At 39.8% G+C, this 23,443-nt stretch overlaps 2 protein-coding genes across 5 annotated transcripts in view; one reads left to right on the forward strand and one right to left on the reverse strand.

The window, feature by feature from the left end:
* Positions 1-281: 281 nt before the first annotated feature.
* LOC123514693 (cytosolic Fe-S cluster assembly factor NUBP2 homolog) overlaps positions 282-23,443 on the reverse strand; it is a 44,623-nt gene continuing 21,461 nt past the window's right edge. For all 4 annotated transcript variants that reach the window (XM_045272749.1, XM_045272746.1, XM_045272747.1 and 1 more), the window contains 3 exons: positions 5,410-5,554; positions 4,910-5,007; positions 282-2,270 (listed from right to left, as the gene is read on the reverse strand). In XM_045272749.1, the coding sequence (XP_045128684.1) occupies positions 2,085-2,270; positions 4,910-5,007; positions 5,410-5,554 (429 nt within the window). In that variant the 3' untranslated portion in view covers positions 282-2,084. The remainder of the gene's footprint in view (positions 2,271-4,909; positions 5,008-5,409; positions 5,555-23,443) is intronic.
* On the forward strand, positions 19,476-22,371 carry LOC123514690. Its single transcript, XM_045272744.1, has 2 exons — positions 19,476-19,659; positions 19,987-22,371. Exon 2 carries the CDS (start codon positions 20,030-20,032, stop codon positions 21,953-21,955), a length of 1,926 nt encoding a protein of 641 aa, XP_045128679.1. The 5' UTR covers positions 19,476-19,659; positions 19,987-20,029; the 3' UTR covers positions 21,956-22,371.

Consider the following 23,443-nt stretch of genomic DNA (forward strand, 5'->3'; position numbering starts at 1 on the left):
AGAGAAAACTATGCAATATGTTTTCCACTATAACCGAGGTATGTTGAAGTCCGCTAACGGTTTTGATAGTACATATGTCAGTGTTAGTCACTGCCATCTATTTTCCTACAAAACTAAATAACATAACTTGTCAATGAATCCATCGTTACTATGCTTCGGTGTCAAATGGTTGAAGATAAACATGTTCAGTCTCAACAAATAAGCACACTCCATAAAATACCCTTGGAGGATAGTGCACCAACCAGGGTAGGGCATTACTAGGCTGTAATAAAACTAGATTGTACTGACACACAGGGTGAGGCTGATAATCCGTGCCACGGTGTCTTATCCCTCATTACTTTATTAAGGAAAACGAAATAACATTTCTCTATTCAATCTAATGCATGATTTAGCTGAGAAAAAGGGAGGAGGACACAAAAGACAAAGATTTCTGCAGGTGATTATGTCATAAGTTAATTAAATACAGTAAAAGTGCTGGTTATAAAAGTGAAAATGAGACTGGTAATTTATATAATATTTACTCTTATGTTCTCTCAAGATACCCAATCTAACATGGTGAGAGGTGAGAAGAAACATAAGATGAGACAGCATTTTATTTCAGTTATCGCCCCAAGCTCGACATTTATTGAATGTCATTGGATGGAGAGACTTTTTCCTTGGTCTGGCTGTACAACACACAGTAAGATGAGGAAGTGTCAGTGTGTACTTCCACTGTAGTGACCAGATGAAAAGTGAGTCAATTTGCACATGCATGCCTGCCTGGTGACCTGACTTCCCCCTTTCTCATGGAAAAAATAAAAAGCTAGTTTGCAATCTTTTTTTTTTATATATACTCCTTGAGAGGCTAGAGGAATTACTAACTACTTAATGACAACGATTTTGATAACTTGTGTAAAAAAAAAAAAAAAAAAAAAAATTAAGGCACAATAACTTGACATCCCCTAGTGTGTAAACCCACCAGTAGGCACACTGAGCTGTCCTAACCTTCCTTCACTTACAGTACTCCATGCTGAGAAACCAAAGTGATATATAGCAGATACCTACAATTTTACACTACTGCTAAAACTTTCGTTGTCCTATTCTAGTCTGAAGGTTTCGAAGCTAATATTGTCTGCTTAGGGTAGCGCAAACTGACTTTCTTCATGACCAAACCAATTCAGGATTTTTGCCAAGTTTCTAAATGTCTCTGACCTCCTTACTCCTAACCCTATCGAAACAGATGGCTCTCTTCCCTTTGGCTGTCACTTCTATAATTCTAATTAATTTTAAATATGAATTGCACATGTACATTTAATGTTAGGAATATAGAATTTGTAATAATAAGTTTGTACTAATTTTGTTTATAGATGTCCTTAGACATATTTCCTCAAAATTACTGATAGTTTTTCCAAAAAATCTGCTCTTTTTATTTCATGTATTGAGGCCTTTCCTGACTACAAAAACTATGTAATATTCATTTTCTTGGTGGTAATGTATTATGTTGATGTACAACAATGGCACCTGGATCTGATGAGCAGCTAATGTGTTAATGCAACAGATGATAACATTATTTCTCTTACTAAAGGGACAAAGCAAGGAATAAGTCTTTATTCTTACGAAGCATGATGCCTTGCCTCAGATACACCCTTCAAAGTGGTTATCAGTTCTAAAAGTAATAGACAACAATTCAAGAAAATTAAAGTTTGGCCAAATGACTGAATAACACAGTGAGATGAGTTTGGGAGTATCATATATGGATACAATGGATGCAGAGTGCGAAATGATGGGTAACCTTCAATGAAATGGGAGAATAAAGGGCGAGAGAGGGAATACAGACCAAAATGTGTGGAAACTTCTCATGTGGCCATTTATTGTATGAAAAGTTTTTAGGGAACAAATGTCAGATGTAGATATGTATGTGGGTATAGCCAATAAAAATCTAAAATTCATATATAAACATCATTAAACTAAACTAAGAAGACAAAACTACACATTACTGAGAAGTATCACACTACAAGTGGGAGGATTAATTCATGTATGAAGTTTCCTAAAAAATAAGTACCTTTGTACTTGGATGGCCACTCCTCATGGTGAATTGCTTGAAACTATAACTTTTCTTTGATCTTGGCCACTACATCCCCAACTGCCTGAGCCACAGGAGAGTCTCTCCATCCACAATTCACCCCTGCCTCAGCCACACCCAAATCCAGGGGCACAGCACCAAGCAAGGACACTCCATACTTTTCTGCCAAGTGTGCTCCTGCCCCACCAGGAAACACCTCACTTACTTCCTGAGGGTATGAAAAATTGCTGTATCGAAAGAAGAAGAAGAAGAAAAAAAAAAAAAAATGACAAGCAATATTTATCTAACCGTGCAGACTGACAAGCTGTGATAAAATGACAATGGTTCACATGAAACCTGTCTTCATATTGCTTTCATCATTATCAATATCATCATGATACTGATACAAATTTAGTGCAATGAAAACTATCCAGAACTGTAAAAGGAAAAATTTAAACATCACTATACAGTATGTTTGGAAAGTCCTGACGCCATGCGGCAAACAATTTCTTTTTGCAGTAAGTAGAGGAGGGTCACAATTACCTTCCTGGGACCACAACTTTTGCTCCCTTAAATACAGTCACCAGTGTCTGAGTCACCTCAGTAGCTGTTCAGCTGCTTAAGAGAGGAGATGGATTGCACATCTGATGTGCCAGGCATAGGCTGATTGCATTATTATTTTGCTTCCTCTCACCCTCTCAACATGCCCAAATTAACTACAAGTAAGGACAAACAGAAGGAGGTGTTCTTTTTATACAAGGCTGGTCACAATCTCCCATTTATTTCCATTCAAATAGGTGTTAAGCTGAGAACAACACAGCGCTTGGTAAAGTGTTTCAAGGAAGCGGGAGAACCTTCTGCACTCGCTCCACTTCCCAAGGCTGTTAGGCCTCGTAAGACCACTTTAAAAACCTGTGCACTTATCTCCAGGCAGGTTGCTAAAGAACCAAGGCTGACAGCACGGGAAATCAAAGAAAAAAAACAGTTACTGAAACATGTGTCTGTGAGGAGTGTGCAGGACATTCTGTGCAATGACTTGGGCTACAAATGTTACTGTGTCTGCAAGAAACCCCTGTTAACTGCACTGCAAAAGGAGAAGAGAGTAAAATTTTGTAAGGAGCAATGGAAGATGGTGCTCTGGAGTGATGAGCCAGCTTTCACTATTACTGGGATACCATCATCAAGAGTCTACCACTACTGTGATCAGAGATACATACTCATCTTAGGATAAAGTAACAAATGGATTGCCACAAGGGTCAGTGTTAGCTCCCTTTACATTCCAGATTTATGTAAACAACATTCACAATGGGGTAAACAATTACATTAATTTGTTTGCTGATGCAAAGCTGCTAAAAGCAAACAAAATCCGGGAGGACTATTTGCTGTTACAGGAAGATATAAACAAAATCTATGAGTGTAGTAAAAAGTGGAAATTGGAGAGTTTAGTGCCAAGAAAGATCATGTAATGGAACTAGGAAAGAGTAAGAGAAGACCGGTATGGAACTATCTGATGGGAGAGGAACAAATTATGAAGACTAAAGAGGAAAAAGATCTGGGAGTGATTATAACAGGAAAATTTGAACCCCAAAAAACACATATGTAAGATATTTGGATTAGCATATAAAATGTTGACTAATATAAGAGTGGCATTTCAATTCATGGACAAAGATATGATCAAAAGAATTATCATAAGCATGATACATCCAAAGCTGGAATATGCAGCAGTGGCAGTGGTGTGGTCTCTAAAAAAGCTCTAAAAAAGATTTAAGAAGATTAGAATGGACTCAGAAGATTGCTACAAAGATGGTGCCGGAATTAAAAGACCTAACATATGAAGAAAGGCTGAAGGAAATGGGACAGCCAACCTTACAAGATCGAAAAGAACGAGGAGACCTAATAACAATGTACAAGATAGTCAATGGTATTGAAAAGATAGAAAAGGAAGACCTGGTGCTGGTGACAGAAGAAGATAGAAGGACATATAAAGAAGATTAGGATGAGGCAGTGTGTGAAGGATATTGGAAAATACAGTTTTCCCCATAGAATGATGGAAAAGGGGAATGCATTGAGTGATGAAGTTGTTACAGCACATAATGTGCATAACTTTAAAGAAAAATTGGATAAATGGAGACATGGAGACAGGACACTATGAGCCCTGTTCGAATCCTATACGATACAACTAGGTAAATACAAGCCAGGCAGTGATCCCTTGGATCCTAAGTACACCTCCAAGTTTGTGAAGCACCCAGTATCACTTGTGGTTTGGGACTGCTTTATGGTAATGGTAATTTAGTTATTCTTCCTGCTATTGTTAAAGCGAACCATTACAACTATTTAGAGCTTTTGATTGATGTTTTGTTTGATTCCTTTGCAGGATTCTACTCCTGCATATGTTGCTAAATCTATCAAAGCAGTGGCTGACTGACTGTGAGGTTCCCTTCATTGGTGATTGGCCTGACAATAGTCCAGATATCACTCCTACAGAAATTTTATGAGCGTACATGAAGAGAGCTGCGTGATATGGATATGTCATCAGTACGGAAACTTGAGACTGCAATCAAGCAACTGTGGGCCAGTTTTTCACAAACTTACCTGCAAGACCTTGCATCCAGTGTCCACAAATGTCTTCAGGATATTGTAAACATGAAGGGGAATGCAACTAAATACTAATTGGTTCAGTGTTTGTTTTTGTTTATCTATCATTCTCTCAGCAAACCACAGTGTTTTTTCAGGCGACATAGGATTTTCCGCACATACTGTATATAGATTGCAACATCAACACATCAGTACAAGAGCAAGTGTAAGTCATCATACAAACACCACAAGATCATATACATTTTTTCTTGTACACTGTTAGCCTCAACTCACCAAACAACAGGGACAACAGAAGCCTGACATATTCTCAATGATCCCCAGAACAGGAATGTTCATCTTCTGACAGAATCTAATCTCCCTGCTCACCACACCTGAAAGAAATGTTAAGGGAAACTAACATAATGTATTACTTTCAGGTGATACACTGAATTTTTCTTATCAGGTAATGACATACTTGAAAAGTATGTGTCATAATCAGAGGCTGTCCTTGTCAATAATTATATTTTCTAAGTATTAACTATTAAATTTAAAATTAACTAAAAGTAAAATCTACAGAGAGAACTAGAGAACTCAAACTTCACTTTGGATACTGGCACTCAAGTACGCCTTTTTTAAATTTTTGTTGTTGGTGGCTCTTACATAAGAAAAAATATATTACACGACCGACCATCTCTGTATTCATATTGGGCACTCAGTCCAATATGATCCCATTGCTGTGAGACCATAAAAATCAATTAATATCTACCATCAATCAATCAGTAAACTCAACACACCTGCTGCTAGCTGCTGTGGGGAAGTGAGTATCAAAGCACCACTAGGCCGAGTCGTTGCCAGCAGACGGACAATAGTGAGGTGCTCATCACTAGTTCCTGGGGGAGTATCTACCACCAGCGTGTCCAGGCGGCCCCATAGAGTGTCCTGTATGAAAGGTACTGTATTATTCCTGTGTCCTGCATGATAGGTACTACTCAGAGCTGGGCACTTCCATACCTTGGTCTGCACCTGCACTCCTCTGTACTTGCAGACCACCAAATGAAGTGCAGAAGTCAGAAGTGAGGAAAATTTTTCAAAAGTGCAGAAGTAACAGGTACAGAAAGGTACGGAAAGGCAAAATTTTATGTCCATACTTCCACACCAGAGATTTTGGAAAGCATAAAATAAATGAATAATTAAATAAAGATGACAAACAGTCCACACTCTATAGCATTACTTTTGGCCATTTTTGGCTGTCTGTGCTACCAGGCATATATATATATATATATATATATATATATATATATATATATATATATATATATATATATATATATATATATATATATACAGGCAACCCCCGTTTAACGAAGGTTCACACAACGAAATTTCGCTATAACGAAGGTTTCATTTTACTACCATCTGCTCGTTTAACGAACACCAAACTCGCTTTAACGAAGTTTTATCCAGGTAATTTTTTTCCAAATTTGAAAGCCCTACTGTATCATGCAAGCTGACAGGCTTTTGAATACATCAGGAGCTGCTGGTACTAAGGCCTGCCTCAGGAGAAATCCTGAGACACCTGTAGAATAAAGATCAAGATCAAGCCTCTCGTGGACAACACAGGCTCTGCCGATACAAAGGCCTGACTCAGAAGAAATTCTGTGTCACCTTTAGCATCAAGATCAAGATCAAGATCACACGCACCACTCACTGCCCAGTCAAAACATAACAGCGTCACCAGCAGCTCATCTTCCTTAGTTCAACTTACCAGACGAAGGCTCCGGAGTTGTTATTGTTGTGATAGGTGCGCGAGGCCTCAAGGTCGTCAACCTCCCCGTTGTCATGGTAACGGGCTTCCCATTTTTTTCTTCACTCCCTTATACACAGCTGCTGCCTCCCTTCTCATGTCTTTTAATTATGTCCACTTTTTCTTGTAGCGTAATGGTTTTCCTTTTCTTAGCATCACTGCTACCACTCAGGAGTTTTCTTTTTGGTGCCATTGAGCAATATACTAAGATAGTCAGCAAACGCAGATGTAGGAACACTCTTGCCAGGGGCGACGGTGTGGTGGAACTGAGGTACGTAGTGTTATTGTATTCAAGCGTGAGGTGGGCAGTGTGGCGGATAACCACTAGTGACGCCTGGCGGCCAACAATAACAATAAACCCCGCGCTTTATGATTTATAAATTTTCAATTTTTTAAATCTTAAATTGCCTTATAGTGGACTGACGTAAGTGTGAGTTTGACGTAACTCGAGACCGACGTAACCCGGGACCTTACTGTATATATATATATATATATATATATATATATATATATATATATATATATATATATATATATATAGGTAACTCGATTTATGCGATAGATGCGTTCCAAGAGGCATCGCGTATATCAAAATTCGCGTAAAACAAACATGTAATTCTCATAAGAAACAATAGATAATAGGGAGGATGTGGTCCAAAAAAACTTGTACAAAATACTCTATTTATTTGGCTAAATTAACATGTTTTTATTATTTACCATTATAAATACTAGAAGTGTATTTAAAGTAAAGGGAAAAGCAAGAAATAATAAAAGAAAGCAAAAAATAATAAGAGAAAACAACAAAACAAAGAATACGTAAACAAAACACTCACTGCGTCACTGCCTTTACCACTCACACCACAGTCAGTCACTCTTCCTCTGAGCTTTGCCACTTTATCAAAAATCCACTTATCAAAAATAACCCCATATGCAGAACAAGATGAAGGACGTTTTGGGGCCATCTTGGTGAATTATAGGCAGATTGAAGAGATTTCGTCTGTACTCAGTGCTGGCAGACTGCAAATGAGGCACGAGAAGAGCGGGAGCTGGATCCAAGAAACTTTAACGTCAGAGCAACCTCCTGCCGCGAAATGACATCCATGAATGCTTAGAGGGACGGTTGTTCACAAAACAACATTTCTGTTAGCTTTTTACAAACCTTGGCCCCAAGAAAAGATTGTTTTGTAATGCATAAAGTGAAATCTTATATGGAATACCAAAAAATAAAGCAGAGATGAGATCAGCCACAGACGAGGCAGAGACTCGCAGCGACTTGGCCGCTTCTTCTTCTTCTTGTGATCCTTTCAGCTTGCATGTTGCTTTCACCACGATATTTATGTTTTCTTATGTTCTTAATATTTGCTTTGGTGTGCATATAGTCAGTAAGTGAAGCAAAATCTGGGTATGAATGAAAATTGCATGCCCCACTGAGTTCAACACTGCCAGATGAAGTTCCAAAGCAAGTAATTCATGCCAAAGGAAGCGGCATTTCATCAGTAATTCACTATCACTCAGTGCCACGGAGTCGAGGTTATTCTCATGGCATGAGCGTATATGAATACTAAGATATGATATCCATTATAGCAGGCAATAGAGGAGTGGAAACAAATATCGTGGTGAAAGCAACACGCAAGCTAAAAGGGTCACAAGAAGAAGCGGCCGAGTCGCCGCGAGTCTCCGCCTCGTCTGTGGCCAATCTCATCTCTGCTTTATTTTTTGGTATTCCATGTAAGATTTCACTTTATACATTACAAAACAATCTTTTCTTGGGGCAAGGTTTGTAAAAAGCTAGTAGAAATGTTGTTTTGTGAACATAAATGCATATATTAGACAGTAACATCAACTGGAGAGGTGGTGTTCCCAGCAACCTGAGAGCAACCTCGTTACCGTCCCTCCAAGTGTTCATGGATGCCATTTCGCAGCAGGAGGTTGCTCTGACGTTGCTAAAGTTTCTTGGATCCAGTTCCTGGCAGCCAATGAGCACTTTAAGGCGGGCTACCAACCTCCATCTGCCAACAGCAACGAATCTTTGTGGATGCTATTTTAAGAATGTTGGTATGTGAGCAGGAGATTACTATGGAGGTTGTCTGTACCAACATAGACAACAACCTGCTTCTTGGATCTGGCCCCGGAGCTCCTACCTATCGGCCAGCTGTGGAACTCTCTGGCGCGCAGTTTGAAATTGCATCTGGCGCTCAGTTTGAAAATGCGGTTGGGCCAAATCGCGTGTAAGCAAACCGATCACGCAATTAATTATAATATTTTTTCAGTCCCGTTATAAGAAAAATACGTAAATCAAACACCCATAAATTGAGTTACCTGTACAGGCAACCCCCGCTTAACAAACAGGTTATGTTCCTAAAAAGCCCTTCGTTAAGCAAACCGATTATAACAAGTTTAACCCCTGACTTGAACTTCCATTGAGAGTAAACAAAGCGAGAGTGCATCATAGTACAGTGAAAGGTTTAATGAAAGTAAAAATTATGAAGTTAAACATCTAAGCAGTTTAATTTAAGTCATTATAATGTACACTAATGTGTGTATGTACGTAACTTTATAATGTTGATGATCTTAAATTTATGAAGGGAGGGAGAGTGAAACGGGAAAGACACTAACCAGCAACCTGTGGAATGTAAACAAAGGGCGCATCATTGTATCACATACAAAACTTATATACCACATTTCCACAAGGCTTTCCATTTTATCCATTGTAGAGTCACGAGTTCATGCGGTTCTTTTAGCTTGCAAGGAAGATATGGTCCCACCAGCCTTCTTAATAGAGTCTGCTGACTTGAAAATAGTAGAGACAGTAGATGGAGTCAAGATGGTGGCGAGCAATGCTATTAGTTTTCTCGCCTCTCTCGTGTCTGTGAATAACATCCAGTTTCACTTCGAGAGTAAGAGACTTCTTGATCTTCTTAGCATGACAGGCATGACGCACTGTAGGCATGTTAATCTCATCCCAGGCCTTCAAGAGGAAGTCAGTTGCATTCCTCACAGTAAATTCCCTCCAATATAGGTGGACAGAAATTGCTTTGGGGTTGGTGTATTATTGGATAACAAGTTGATCTGTTTCCTCCACTTCAAGGGGTGGATGTTCATTCACATCGATGTCAGCATCCTGGTATTCCCCGTTTGCTTCCGCGATTATCTGGTGGATCTCTGATCCACATTCAGTTTTTAGTCTAAGTTCCTCATAAACAAGAGCCAGAGTAACATAAGCGCCGAAAATAGAAAACGGAGAAAATCGCGATCAAAGTTTTGCAACATTCAGAATGCAATATCTCCTCAATGAATTGATATAGGAAGTTGGGTTTGGCTTCAAAATGTTAGTTATTGCATGTGCTTTACGGCCTGTACTTGGACATTTAGTGAAATTAAAGCATCCTGAAAAGTTAATGGCTGAATGCTCTTTATGTCCGGTTTATTTGTGGTGAAAAATGAACAACACTTGCATTATTTTTTTTTCAAGCATGAATGCATTGTTTATACATGTTCTTGTGTCAGGTTGTTTCAACAGCATGTAGTTTGTTGGGTTTTATCACCATCGAAGCCATTCTTGACTGATGTACTAGTTTTATTAAGCAAAAATGTAAGCGACACTCGTGCACGTAGCCTACTTTCTAATTTGAACATCTTACTATAGAACAGGGGAGAATGATAAACGGTAGACAAACAGCTTTCCTTTTAATGCCAGAAAACGAAAACAAACAACTAACACACTCAAAAAATAGTCCATCATGAAGGATAACTAAATAAGAAAGAATAACAAAAATATCAAGGTACCCTAGTCCAAGATGATGATAGTGCTTATAGAGTTGCAGTGTTGTCACACCTTGAAAGAAATACGTCATAGTGTAGTAAATGATGACATACTGAAAATTTTAATATTGTCAACAATATTAGCAATAAATTAAAAGAATATCAAAGCAATGCTAGTGTGTTCCAATTTTATCAATTGGGAAGTGAGTGTTCACGAGTCATAGTCCATGAGGGTGTTGTCCACGTCCTCTTCATCAGACGACTCCTCCTGGTGTGGCTCAGCATTCTCAGGTGCATGCTCCTGCTCGGTGATGACATGCTGCAGGTATCCTCTATACTGCTCAAGAATGAAGGACAGCAGATCCTTGAGATGCTTGACCTTCCCCTTCCTTAGTTGAATTGGATGTGGGTATTTAGGGCAAGATGTACTGCAGCGAGATTGAAGAGAGATTGCTAGTAGTTACCAGTACCCTTCATCAGGCGGACGCTTCCAAGTGGGGTATTGTAGTCCATGCCTACAAGATATCCTTCACTAAAATTGTCTTTCAGCACGAATCGGCGGGCATCCTGGAAGCCCTAAGGGGGATGAGGTCGACGAAGTGTGATAAATTTTTTAAGCTTTTCTACATCCAGGAACTCATTTCTCTGCATTATTATCACTGTATATCTGGCAGCAATAGCATTTTTAATGGCTCTGCAGTATCCTTCAAAGTCATAGATTTCACCAGTTACCCTCACACATTTCTCAATGTTGCCAAACGCCCGATCGCAGGGCATGTAACTGTGACCAGGGACTAAGAAAAGGTGCTCAATGATCTTGAATTTACCATCATGGATTTGTTTAAGGTAGTAAAGTATGACATTAATGTTTTTATTTTGTCCACCACTGTTGTCTGTCACCACCTTCAGCTTATGGAATGGAGCTTTAGCATATTCCTCTTCTATCCACCTATTAAGACAGGCAACAATCTCAACACTGCCTTGTCCCCCATTGACCTCGTCCCAAACGTAGAACTTTGATTTATTAGCTTTCAAATCGTGAATGTAGAGGTTGTACATCCATAATTTTCTCTTATAATATGCGATGTTGGTAGAAATGCGTGGTACAGGGAGGGTTTGCTGTAAGTCAAAGCAGATGACACGGCAATCTCCGTCATCATTAGCTGCTAATTCCTTTAAGATATGTTTGCCCTCTTCGTGCCATATCTTTGTGAGCCTCATACTCTTCCTGTATTCTGGCCTTATCCTCTTCTGTGGCGCTAATCAGCTGCACATTGTATTGGTCACACCGGGATCAAGTGTCTGTTCTAGGAGGCGTGAAACCAAGTCGAAATTTTGTGTTGAAAACTTTGATATAGTAGCTTTCCTTCACAACTTGTTCTCCTGGGTACTCCAAATCCATCCATTCAGTGTATAGCCTGTACATTTTCATCCTATTTAGGCTACTCTCAAGGTACCACATGTGGGGAGACTTAGCTCGTGTGTAGTGGCTAGTTACACTTGGGAAGCTGTGTATGTGTTGCATAGCTCTCTCAAGCTGTGCATCACTAATGATATTAACAGGATTGTGTTTGCCACGTTTGTCTTCCCTTGGAGAACCTGTGGTTGTGACAGCTTTCAAGGCTGTTCTAACACGGGTTTCACTTACAGCCAAAATGCCAAGGAAACCATTTTGGCAAATGGTGTAGGTTTGGTCAGCGTATGCAAGTGTGTACTCTAGGGTGCAACTCCTCCGTCTCGCTTCGTTGGGTTCTTGCACAGGGCGGCGACGCTTGACAGGCTTTTTACACACGTGCTTCTGTAGTGCAAAATTAGCGATGGCCCAAAATTCCCTGTGCAACACTGTGACTATGGGCAACGTAATTTTATCATAGCAGCCATCAGCACAGGGAGGCCTCATTACCCGTGCCTGTACTTGACGGCCAGTAGACCTGCTCACGTATGCTTCTCCCATATTCCTTCGTCTTTTAGCTAAGTTTTTCTTCCACTCTACAGGATTACGCACCCTTTTTCATCTCCTAGAGGGTTCTGGCTGCTCAGGGGGCATGTTGTTGTCTCCCATAAGGATGAAAGCTTCGTATTAGCATAAAAAAAGAGCACATATTGCCATTCAGTGGTGGAGAGCGTCTGTGGGTTTGAGATGTGTGGGAGGCAGGTTGCTGTCACGTGACACGCAGCGCGGGTCGTGATTGGCTTGCTGGCTGCTAGGCTGGATTTACTTCACTATGGCACCAGCCGCTCAGCCCCTTGCTTCCAGAGCAATACAAGGATCTACAGATAACTGCATTTGGGAGGATTTTCGACCCTATCATGGTGTCTATTATGATTTCTACTTTGCTTCCCGCCACAGTAGGAAGGTGGGGCAAGACAATGCAATAAAAATTAACATTTCGGCCGGAGTGTCGCTTACGTTACTCTGGCTCTAGACGCCTCATATAGATTTGACATTGCCTATGAACTCTTGATCAAGTGGCTGAACAATAATAGATGTGGTTTTCGGTGGAAGGAAAACAATTTTAACGTTAGGGTGAAAATCAGTCAGGTAGTGGGGATGAGCAGGACAGTTGTCCATTATTAGCATCACATTAAATGGGATGTCTAACTGTTCACACTTCCAACGAGCATCAGGGACAAAACAATCAAGCAGCCAAGCTCTGCAGGTTGAGGAACTCATCCAACCATTTTTAGTCGTCATCCAATACACTGGCGCCTGACTCATATCTTTGAGATGCCTGTAGCACCTTGGATGCTTTGCTGCATGAATGATCAGTGGTTTCATTTTATGGGATCCAGTCAAGTTGCAACAAAATAAAACAGTCAACCTAGCCTTGTCAGCTTTCCTTCCTCTTGCCAAACATTAATTTGTTTTATCACAAATGTTGACTTGGGAGGCATTTTGTACATTAAACCAGCCTCATCCATGTTGTAAATGCAGTCAGGATGAAACTTGCCTTCATCAATAATTTCTTTGAGGATACTGGGAAATTCCTTTGCTGCATTGGCATCAGCGCTGGCCGTTTCACCTGGGTAGCCAAGTTTCCTTATTTCCTTGCGTTTAAGGAAACAATACAGCCAACCATTGGAGGCATGAAAGTTACCCACAGGAACATTTGTCTTGCGACAAATCACTTCATAAAAGCATTTTGCTTGTTGTTTGTTCTGACGTTTATCTTCTTTTTCTTTTCTCTCAATCCAAAGGGCAAGGAATCTCTCCATTTTTGTCAGCGCTGTTGGCATCAGCGCTGGCCGTTTCACCTGAGTAGCCAAGTTTCCTTATTTCCTTGCGTTTAAGGAAACAATACAGCCAGCCATTGGGGGCATGAAAGTTACCCACAGGAACATTTGTCTTATGACAAATCACTTCATAAAAGCATTTTGCTTGTTGTTTGTTCTGACGTTTATCTACAGAACTGCCTTCTTTTTCTTTCCTCTCAATCCAAAGGGCAAGGAATCTCTCCATTTTTGTCAGTTTCTCATCCCAAGCGCGCTTGCGATAATCAATCTGAGAAGTACTGTATGCTTTAACAGATGCTTTGATTTCATCCTTTTTCTTCCATATTGTCCTTACAGTTGATTCACTGAGGCCTAATGTGCGGCCTATTGCAGAATTGCCCTGGCCTTCCTCTTTGTTTCACAACCTCTTGTTTGATACTAAAGTCAAGCGACTTGCGCTTTCCTGCATGTGGCTTAGGCATTATCACTTCACAAATCACCCAAACACTGTAGCACTATTTCAACCCGTGTGGTGCTGTGCCACAAGGATCACTCACTCGTTTGTGGTATACACGACACGGACAATTAACCCTTTCCTTCCAGCAATCGTAAATATACGATTGCATCAATGCGTCCGTAGCGACTGCGATCATACCCGTAATCAAGAATTTTCGCGCCTCAATTTTGAGCTCCAAGCGCGGTTTCTCGAGTCAGATGGTGAGTGGAAGTGTCTGGCATGTTTCCACATGTAGTGTTGTCACTATAGCTCTGGAAATTTAGCGATAACTAAGCTATTTTCCCTTTCTCCGGGAGACACTTGGCAACCCCAGCGACCCGCCGGGTGGAAAGCACCATGATAAGTGCGAAGAGACATCCTGATAACAGCGAAGGATCTCAGATCATAACTCACCATGGAGCAGGACAGAACATATGTATTTAGCAGTGCTTCTGAGTTTGAAGACAGTGACAGTGAATATTTAGAAAAAGAAACTGAAGAAAGCGAAGACATTAGTGAGGACTCGGAAAGTGAAAAAAAAAAATATTACCTATCATTATTTCATGTTAATTTTTTCATTATCTTCGATTTTATAATAAAATGGTAGAAGGTAACTTGTCAGAGAGAGAGAGAGAGAGAGAGAGAGAGAGAGAGAGAGAGAGAGAGAGAGAGAGAGAGAGAGAGAGAGAGAGAGAGAGAGAGAGATAATGTTGTTGCCTCGGTCGCCTGCTGGTCACCCAGCCAGTCTTCCCCATTATGTGTGCGTGTGCGTGTGTGTTTGTGAGAGAGAGAGAGAGAGAGAGAGAGAGAGAGAGAGAGAGAGAGAGAGAGAGAGAGAGAGAGAGAGAGAGAGAGAGAGAGAGAGAGAGAGAGAGAGAGAGAGTGTTATTTGCCTGAAACTTGATATGAAAGGATGAAATCTCTCTCTCTCTCTCTCTCTCTCTCTCTCTGGAAGTGTACAATTTCCCAACAAGATGAGAGAGAGAGAGAGAGAGAGAGAGAGAGAGAGAGAGAGAGAGAGAGAGAGAGAGAGAGAGAGAGAGAGAGAGAGAGAGAGAGAGAGAGTGCGCGGTGTCATCGCTCTCCGGGCTGTTTCTGGAAGACGGATCACACAGCAGGAGGAGGAGGAATCCTTGATAAGGCATAAACTGAACTTTCAGAGGTCACATCGAGCTACAAAGTACATCATTGTATTCAGAATAACAAAGAGAAAATAATTATTAGTATTCAAACAGTCTTCGGACAATTTCTAGGTCTACCATTTTTAGCCGTCATAGCAAACGGGAAAATAGTTTAAGCGCCGGAAGGAAAGGGTTAAACACCTCTCACTGTTCACCCGTACAGGCTGCTGGGATAAGGAACACAATCCTTAATAACGGTGCTTGGTGTACGCCTCGGTAGAGGTGGGCAGACCAGCGTGGGAGACTGGGGAACTATGTGGGAAGAAGTGTGCTGTGGTGGGAACCAGAGGTAGGTAGGCTTTTGTGCTAATTAATTTTTTTTTTTGTTAGATGATAGCTCGCGCTAATTGCGGTTTGCGTTAATTGATCTCGCGCTAAGTAGGGCTCTACTGTACACTGGAGGAAAAGCTGGAAGTCTTGGACAGGGCAGAAAAAGGCCAGTGAAACAATGTTATTCAGGCCGCATTAGGCATGAATGAAGGTAAGGTGCATAAAATGCAACGCAACGAAGGTCTGAGAATCAGCTAAGGCAGGACCTCCACTCAAAGGTAGCCAGTCGTCCTATGCTCATTCTGTGGAGATGCAGAGAATGGAGAAGATGCTAGCTACGTGGATTGAGCACCAAAATAAGACCCGTGTGCCCATCAGCTTGGCGCTAATTAAAGCGAAGGCTGTCAATCTATGACACCATCAAAGGGCAGAAGAAGCCGTTCATCGCCAGTAACAGCTGGTTCAGCAACTTCCAGAAGAAGTACGGTTTCCACAACCTGAAGATGGTAGGGGAAGCATCTTCAGCAGATCCTCAAGCTGCAGCAGAGTATCCTGCTGTGCTGCTGCAGGATACTCTGGGGAATAATTGCTCTGGGGCAATTATTCCCCAGAGCAAGTTTTCAACACTGATGAGACTGGCCTCTACTGGAAGAAACTGCCAAACCGTACATATATAAAAGAGAGAGTGAAGATAATGGAGAAGGCAGAGGCAGCAGCAGCAGCAGCAGCAGCAGCAACAGACACATCAGGACAACCTCAGCAAGCCCTCAAAGCAGCCATCTTGTCTGAGTGTATGAACTTGTTGGCGCAGTCAATGAAAATTCTCGAAGAAAATTACCCAAATATTGAAAGAAGCACCGCCGTCATCAGAGGGATCATGGAAAAAATGACGTGCTATGAGATTCTTCTCAAAGAAAAACAACAAAAGAAAAAACAGCAATTGATAACAAGCTTCTTCAGACCGCACACACCAAGTCAAGTAACAGAATCGGAGACAGACAACGACAATGGTGACACATCAGAGGAGGAAGTAGCAAAATAGAGGAAGAAAGTACTAGTAAAATAATTTTGTGTTTAAACATTTCCCATTTTTATAGTCATTTTTATATCTTTGTAAGTTTATTAATAAAAGCATTAATAAGCATAATAGAAATGTGTTTAATGCAAAATGTATATGTACAGTGAAAGATTATTTAATTTTGAACACATCTTTCAAAGTCTAGTGGTGGTGCGAGGACGCCCCTGAGCCTCGCCCTGGAGGGCGAGGCTGTTCAACCAAGGGACGAAGTGGATGTGCTGGGAGTCACACTCATGAGGACTGTGTGGCTGCTTGATGGAAAGGGGCTGGAGGTAGTGTACAAAGCTCAGGTCCACTCTTTTATACTAAAAAAAAAAAAAGTCTAGGGAGTTGGGTATTTATTCCTTACTTTATACGATTTTTACTTTATACGGTCCCTTCTGGAACGCATTTACCGTATAAATCGAGGACTACCTGTGTGTGTATATATATATATATATATATATATATATATATATATATATATATATATATATATATATATATATATAGTACAGCAATACTCCACTTAACGAACAGGATACCCCGGGTGTCAAAGCTGTTCGTAGAGCGAAAATTCGTCAAGCGGACGTAATTTTCCCATAGGAAATAATGGAAATAAGGGGAATGTGTTCTGGGCTGGTCCCCAACATACCACATGGGTTAAAAAAAAAAAAAAAAAAAATATATATATATATATATATATATATATATATATATATATATATATATATATATCTATTGTCTTTTTACAAACCTTTCCCCCAAGAAAGGATTGTTTTGTAATGCATAAAGTGAAATCTTACATGGAATACCAAAAAATAAAGCAAAGATGAGATTGGCCACAGACGAGGCAGCGACTGACGGCGACTCAGCCGCCTCTTCTTCTTGTGACCCTTTTAGCTTGCGTGCTACTTTCAACACGATATTAAATTTATGTTTCCACTCTTTTATTGCCTGCTATAATGGATATCATATCTTAGTATTCATATACGCTCATGCCATGAGGATAACCTCAACTCCGTGGCACTGAGTGATAATTGAATTACTCTACTTAGTATTCATATATGTTCATGGCATGAGCGTATATGAATACTAAGATATGATATCCATTATAGCAGGCAATAAAAGAGTGGAAACATAAATTTATTATCGTGTTGAAAGCAACACGTAAGCTAAAAGAGTCACAAGAAGAAGAAGAAGCAGCTGAGTCGCTGTGAGTCTCTGCCTCGTCTGTGGCCGATCTCATTTCTGCTTTATTTTTTGGTATTCCATGTAAGATTTCACTTTATGCATTACAAAACAATCCTTTCCTTGGGGGTAAGGTTTGTAAAAAGCTAATAGAAATGTTATTTTGTGAACATAAATACATATATAAGAAAGTAACACCACCTCCAGAGGTGGTGTTCCCAGCAACCTCAGAGCAACCTGATAGCAACCACGTCACCGTCCCTCCAAGTGTTCATGGATGGCATTTCGTGGCAGTAGGTTGCTCTGACGTTGTTGAAGAATCTTGGATCCAGCTCCAGGAACACTAGAGACAGAGGCGGGGAGCCAGCCAATCACAGCGAAGCTGCCGCGTTCGGTCCCTCACCTGGCAAATTCAAACACAGAAAGATCGCTAAAACGGATGTGGTTGTACGTTATGCGGACTTTTTTGGTCTAACTTTATATAGTACATTAAACCGGAAATTCGTTAGACGAACATTCGATAAGCGGAGTATTACTGTATGTATATACATGTATGTGTATATATATATATATATATATATATATATATATATATATATATATATATATATATATATACACACAGGCAACCCCTGTTTAATGAAAGTTCACACAACGAAATTTTGCTACAACGAAGATTTCGTTTTACTACCATCTGCTCGTTTAACGAACACCAAACTCGCTTTAACGAAGTTTTATCCAGGTAATTTTTTTCCAAATTTGAAAGCCCCACCGTATCATGCAAGCTGACAGGCTTTTGAATACACCAGGAGCTGCTGGTACTAAGGCCTGCCTCAGGAGAAATCCTGAGACACCTGTAGAATAAAGATCAAGATCAAGCCTCTAGTGGACAACATAGGCGCTGCCGATACAAAGGCCTGACTCAGAAGAAATTCTGCGTCATCTGTAGTATCAAGATCAAGATCAAGATCATGCGCACCACTCACTTCCCAGTCAAAACATAACAGCGTCACCAGCAGCTCATCTTCCCTAGTTCAACTTACCACCAAAACGCCCTGCAATGTGGCCTAACATTCCTAAGAAGACCAGGAAGTGTCTTACTCTTGAAGTGAAGCTGGGTATTATTCACAGACAAGAGAGAGGCCAGAAAACTAATAACATTGCTTGCCACCATCTTGACTCCATCTACTGTCAAGTCAGCAGACTCTATTAAGAAGGCTGGTGAGACCGCATCTTCCTTGAAAGCTAAAAGAACCACCTGAACTCGTGACTCTACAATGGATAAAATGGAAAGCCTTGTGGAAATGTGGTACATAAGTTTTGTATGCAGTACCATGATGCGCACTTTGTTTACATTCCACAGGTTGCTGGTTAGTGTATTTCCCGTTTCACTCTCCCTCCCTTCATAAAGTTAAGATCATCAACATTATAAAGTTACGTACATACATACATTAGTGTACATTATAATGACTTAAATTAAACTACCTAAATGTTTAACTTCATAATTTTTACTTTCATTAAACCTTTTACTGTACTATGATGCACTCTCGCTTTGCTTACTCTCAATGGAAGTTCAAATCAGGGGTTAAACTTGTTATAATCGGTTCGCTTAACGAAGTTTCACTTAACGAAGTGTTTCTTAGGAACGTAACCCCTTCGTTAAGCGGGGGTTGCCTGTATATATATATATATATATATATATATATATATATATATATATATATATATATATATATATATATATATATATAGGGTTTCCTTCCGGGATCCCGGCCATAAATGTTTTTTTCCTTCCCGAAATTTACGAAATCCCGGAAATCCCGGGATACTTTTTTTTCTCTTATGTCGGCTACAAAATACGAAAATGTATGAGAGAGAGAGAGAGAGAGAGAGAGAGAGAGAGAGAGAGAGAGAGAGATGCCTGGGTTAGGACTTGGGAGCGAGACAGCGATGGGCTAAATCAGCTGTACGAGAACAGTACGTGTCGGACTGTCGGCCCGACACGTACTGTTCTCGTACACTTCTGGCAGTGAGTGAGCTTAGTCTATTCTGTTCCATCCCTGTGTAAAGGTGTGTACTGTGTAACGTGTGTTAATTTTGTAATGTGAAAGGAGTTGGTGTGGCCTGCTTCATGCTAATTGCTATCATAATAATTTCTTTGTTCTAACCATAATTCTACTTCGGTGGCTGAGCCAGTAAATAAATAATAGTGTAAAACAAAACAAAACAAAAAATAAGTCGCCTATTCGTCATATCTGTGTCTTTGAATGTGAGTTCTTTATTGAGTTTTCGTGTTACAGACTACAAATATGGGGTCTGTATCATGGATATGATTATGTGACATGAACATCATCCTTATAGTGATTATAGAGAATGTTTTTTTTTTTTCTTCTTCAGGTGATTTACTGAATTACGTATCTGACTCTACATAACCATTAAAATGGCAGACGAGGCAGAAGCAACAACCAGTACTGAGTCTTATGCTTGGAAATATTTTGAAAAACTTAAATGTGAAGAATCATCGCGATGTAGAAAGTGTCTTGCAGTTATAAAGTGCAGAGGATGGTCTACTAGTGGTATGATTCGTCACCTCAAGAGCAAACACTCAATTGAAAAAACAGAAAATCTCAAACGTCCTTCAGACAAGTCTCCTCATAAAGATGCGAGTGAGGTGAAAAGGAGTTCTGTGCAAAGGAAAATGACTGGTTTTTTGAAGAAGGAGGAGACGAAAGAAGAAATCGTTGGGAAGCTAGCTGCAGTAGATGGATTTTCCATAAATGCCATCGCCAAGAGTGAGTTCATAAAGACATCAATGCTTGCAAGGGGATACAAATTGCCTCAAAGTCCAACTCTTGTTATGGATCTTGTACATAAGCAGTACAACGTTGCAAAAGAAAGGGTGATATTTGATATTAACAAAAGGAGACATGTTGGGGTTAGGTTTGGATTATCTCTTGATGAGTATACTTCACTAAAAAACAAGAGGTACATGAACATAAATTTACATACTAGTGACACCTTTTGGAATTTAGGAATGGTTAGAATCACAGGTTCACTACCAGCAGAGACTGCTGTTGAGGTAGTTGAGAATAAGTTAGCCGATTTTCAGGTAAACTTGGAAAGAGATGTAGTTGCATGTGTAACTGATGGAGCCAGTGTCATGGTTAAGTTTGGCAAACTGATTAAGACCTGTCATCATATGTGTTATGCTCATGGAATACATCTTGCTGTTTGCGATGTTCTCTACAAGAAAACAAATGATAACTTAGTTAGTTTGGAAAGGAGAAATGTTACCTATCTCCAAGAAGAGGAAGCAGATGATGTGGAAGCTGTGCAAGAGGAAGAAGAGTTCAGTGGTATGATTGAGGTGGTATCAGATGAGGATTTGGAAAATATTAGGTTAGAGGATCTGGAAGATGATGAAGAAGGGAACATTGATTTGTCTGTCACAATCAACAAAGTCAGAAAAATTGTGAAGATGTTCAGGAAATCACCCACAAGAAATGAGAAGCTGCAGAGGTATGTTGTTAGTGAATATGGCAAAGAACTGATGCTAAAGCTCGACTCTAAGACAAGGTGGAACAGCTTGCTAGACATGCTAGAGCGATTCCTGAAAGTAAAAAACTCAGTTGCTAAAGCTATGATTGACTGTAATATGGAAATGAACATCACAAATGGGGAATTAAAAGTGCTCAATGACTTAGTAACAGCACTGCAACCAGTAAAACTAGGGGCAGAGAGGATGGGATGCAGAGGTACAACTATTCTTACTGCTGAAGGTGTGTTTTCATTCATGTTGAAAGAACTGAATGAACAACAGTCATCATTTTCGATGAAACTGCAAAATTCTCTCAACAACAGAATAAATGAAAGGAGGAGTGCGGTTCTCGTAGGCCTTATGAAATACCTGCATTGTGGGAAGGCTTATAACAACTGTGAGGAAAGATTAGCATTACCCCGTAAGTCTGCCATCGTGGAGTCAGCTAAACAGTTGTTAGGAAGACTGTTCCAAGTAAGTGATGAAGAAACTACAACTAGTGATAATGTGGAAACATCTGTAAATCAACAAAATTCACTCACTGATAAACTCCAGGCAGCCATAGATCAGATTCAGACACAAAGTAAAAAAAGAAATGAGTGTAACTACATTGCGAAGGAATTTAGTGTATTTGAGGCAACTGGGGACAGAACACAGAATTTAGAGAAATTGTTCCAGGCTCTCAACTCTGTACCACCAACGTCTGTTGAATCGGAAAGGGCTTTTTCAGCAGCTGGTCTTTTTATTACCAAACTAAGATCAAAGCTCAGTGATCACAGTATTGACTGTTTGTGCTTTTTGAAAAGTTATTTCAAGAACAATTCTTAGGGTGTATGACTGCATTTGCAGCTGTCTGATTTTTTTTTTTTTTAACAGGTCATTCCATACTCTAGCATTGAGTGCTTAAATTCCCACTCCCCTCTTTTTTGTTTGCCACGTCTGGAGAGTTAGGCCTAAATTCAAAATATTCTTCTTATAATTTGGTATGTGCATTACGGAATTTTCATTTTCTTGAGCTTTATTTGAATTTAATGGGAAAATACCAGATAATATCTACTTTTCTTTAAATTCAGGGCATTTCGGAACTTTCAGTGTTTTCATTTATTTATTTATTCATATATTAGTTTTTGGAATATGATGTCCTAATTATTTTACCCATGTTATTGAATATATGCAAAAGATATTCCATAGTTTCATTTTCTGTGTTGTTTACAAATTACAATATTGTGGAACATGGTAGCTTGATGGGGTCAGTGGAGGTGGTCAGTGCCACTGGCCAAGCTTCTATATGGATATGGTAATATGCAAATATTCATATTCTATACATATAAGGAAACTCCATGTCATTTAAAATACTTTCTTCATACTTTCACACGGTAAGTAGTTACGTAGTTTCTCTGTCTTTTTTTTATACTCTAAGAGTCGCTCGTTACTAAAAAAAAAAAAAAAAAAAAAAAAGTCCAACTGAGGTTCACTTACGAATTATAATAGAGCACATTATCTGCTACGGGAAATCCCGGGATCCCGGGAAAAGTCTGGATTTTTCCCGGAATCCCGGGATGCCATAAAATCCCGAAAACAGGAAACCCTAATATATATATATATATATATATATATATATATATATATATATATATATATATATATATATATATATATATATATATATAAATATATACAATAAGTCCTCGTTATACGGTAGTTCTTTATCCGGTAAATTCACACTTATGGTATTTGGAAATTACTACCCTTGATTCGATATACAGTAAGAAAAATTCACAGATACAGTATCCGCTCATGTCATCCCAGAGGGCCCAGCGAGGGGGACCAAGGGTGGTGACGTCATCCACGCCACACCTCCCCGCCACTCACAGTACTGACTTTAACTTGACCACCCTTGGAGCCTGTTATCTCTTCCCCTCTCCCCCTTTTTTTTTAACTGCATTACATATTACTTACATGCATTACTAATTAGATGAATAAATGGAATATTAAAGGGTCTATCATAAGCACAAATATATTCATGATAATCATGGCAAACAATTAAAGCCTACTACCAGTGGCAAACCATGCAGCAACTGATAAAGGGCACAAATGGGCCTGGCAAACCCACTATCAGAGAATGGTGGAAGTCGTATAACATCAAGCACACCTTAGATAACATCAAGTCATCTTGGGACGAAGTGAAGACGTCTACCACGAACTTGGCTTGGAATAAAGTATGGCCAGAATGCGCTCATGACTTTCCAGGCTTCACTGAAGACGACATCGGTGCGATCAGAAAAGACATAATAAATCTCTGCCATAGGGCTGGCT

This window comes from Portunus trituberculatus, chromosome 38 (assembly GCF_017591435.1).
Source record: "Portunus trituberculatus isolate SZX2019 chromosome 38, ASM1759143v1, whole genome shotgun sequence".
Taxonomy (NCBI): domain Eukaryota; kingdom Metazoa; phylum Arthropoda; class Malacostraca; order Decapoda; family Portunidae; genus Portunus; species Portunus trituberculatus.

Bases quoted from the DNA above. Each gene is read 5' to 3' on its own strand.
- LOC123514690 (XM_045272744.1), top strand. From the start codon at position 20,030: ATGGCAGACGAGGCAGAAGCAACAACCAGTACTGAGTCTTATGCTTGG.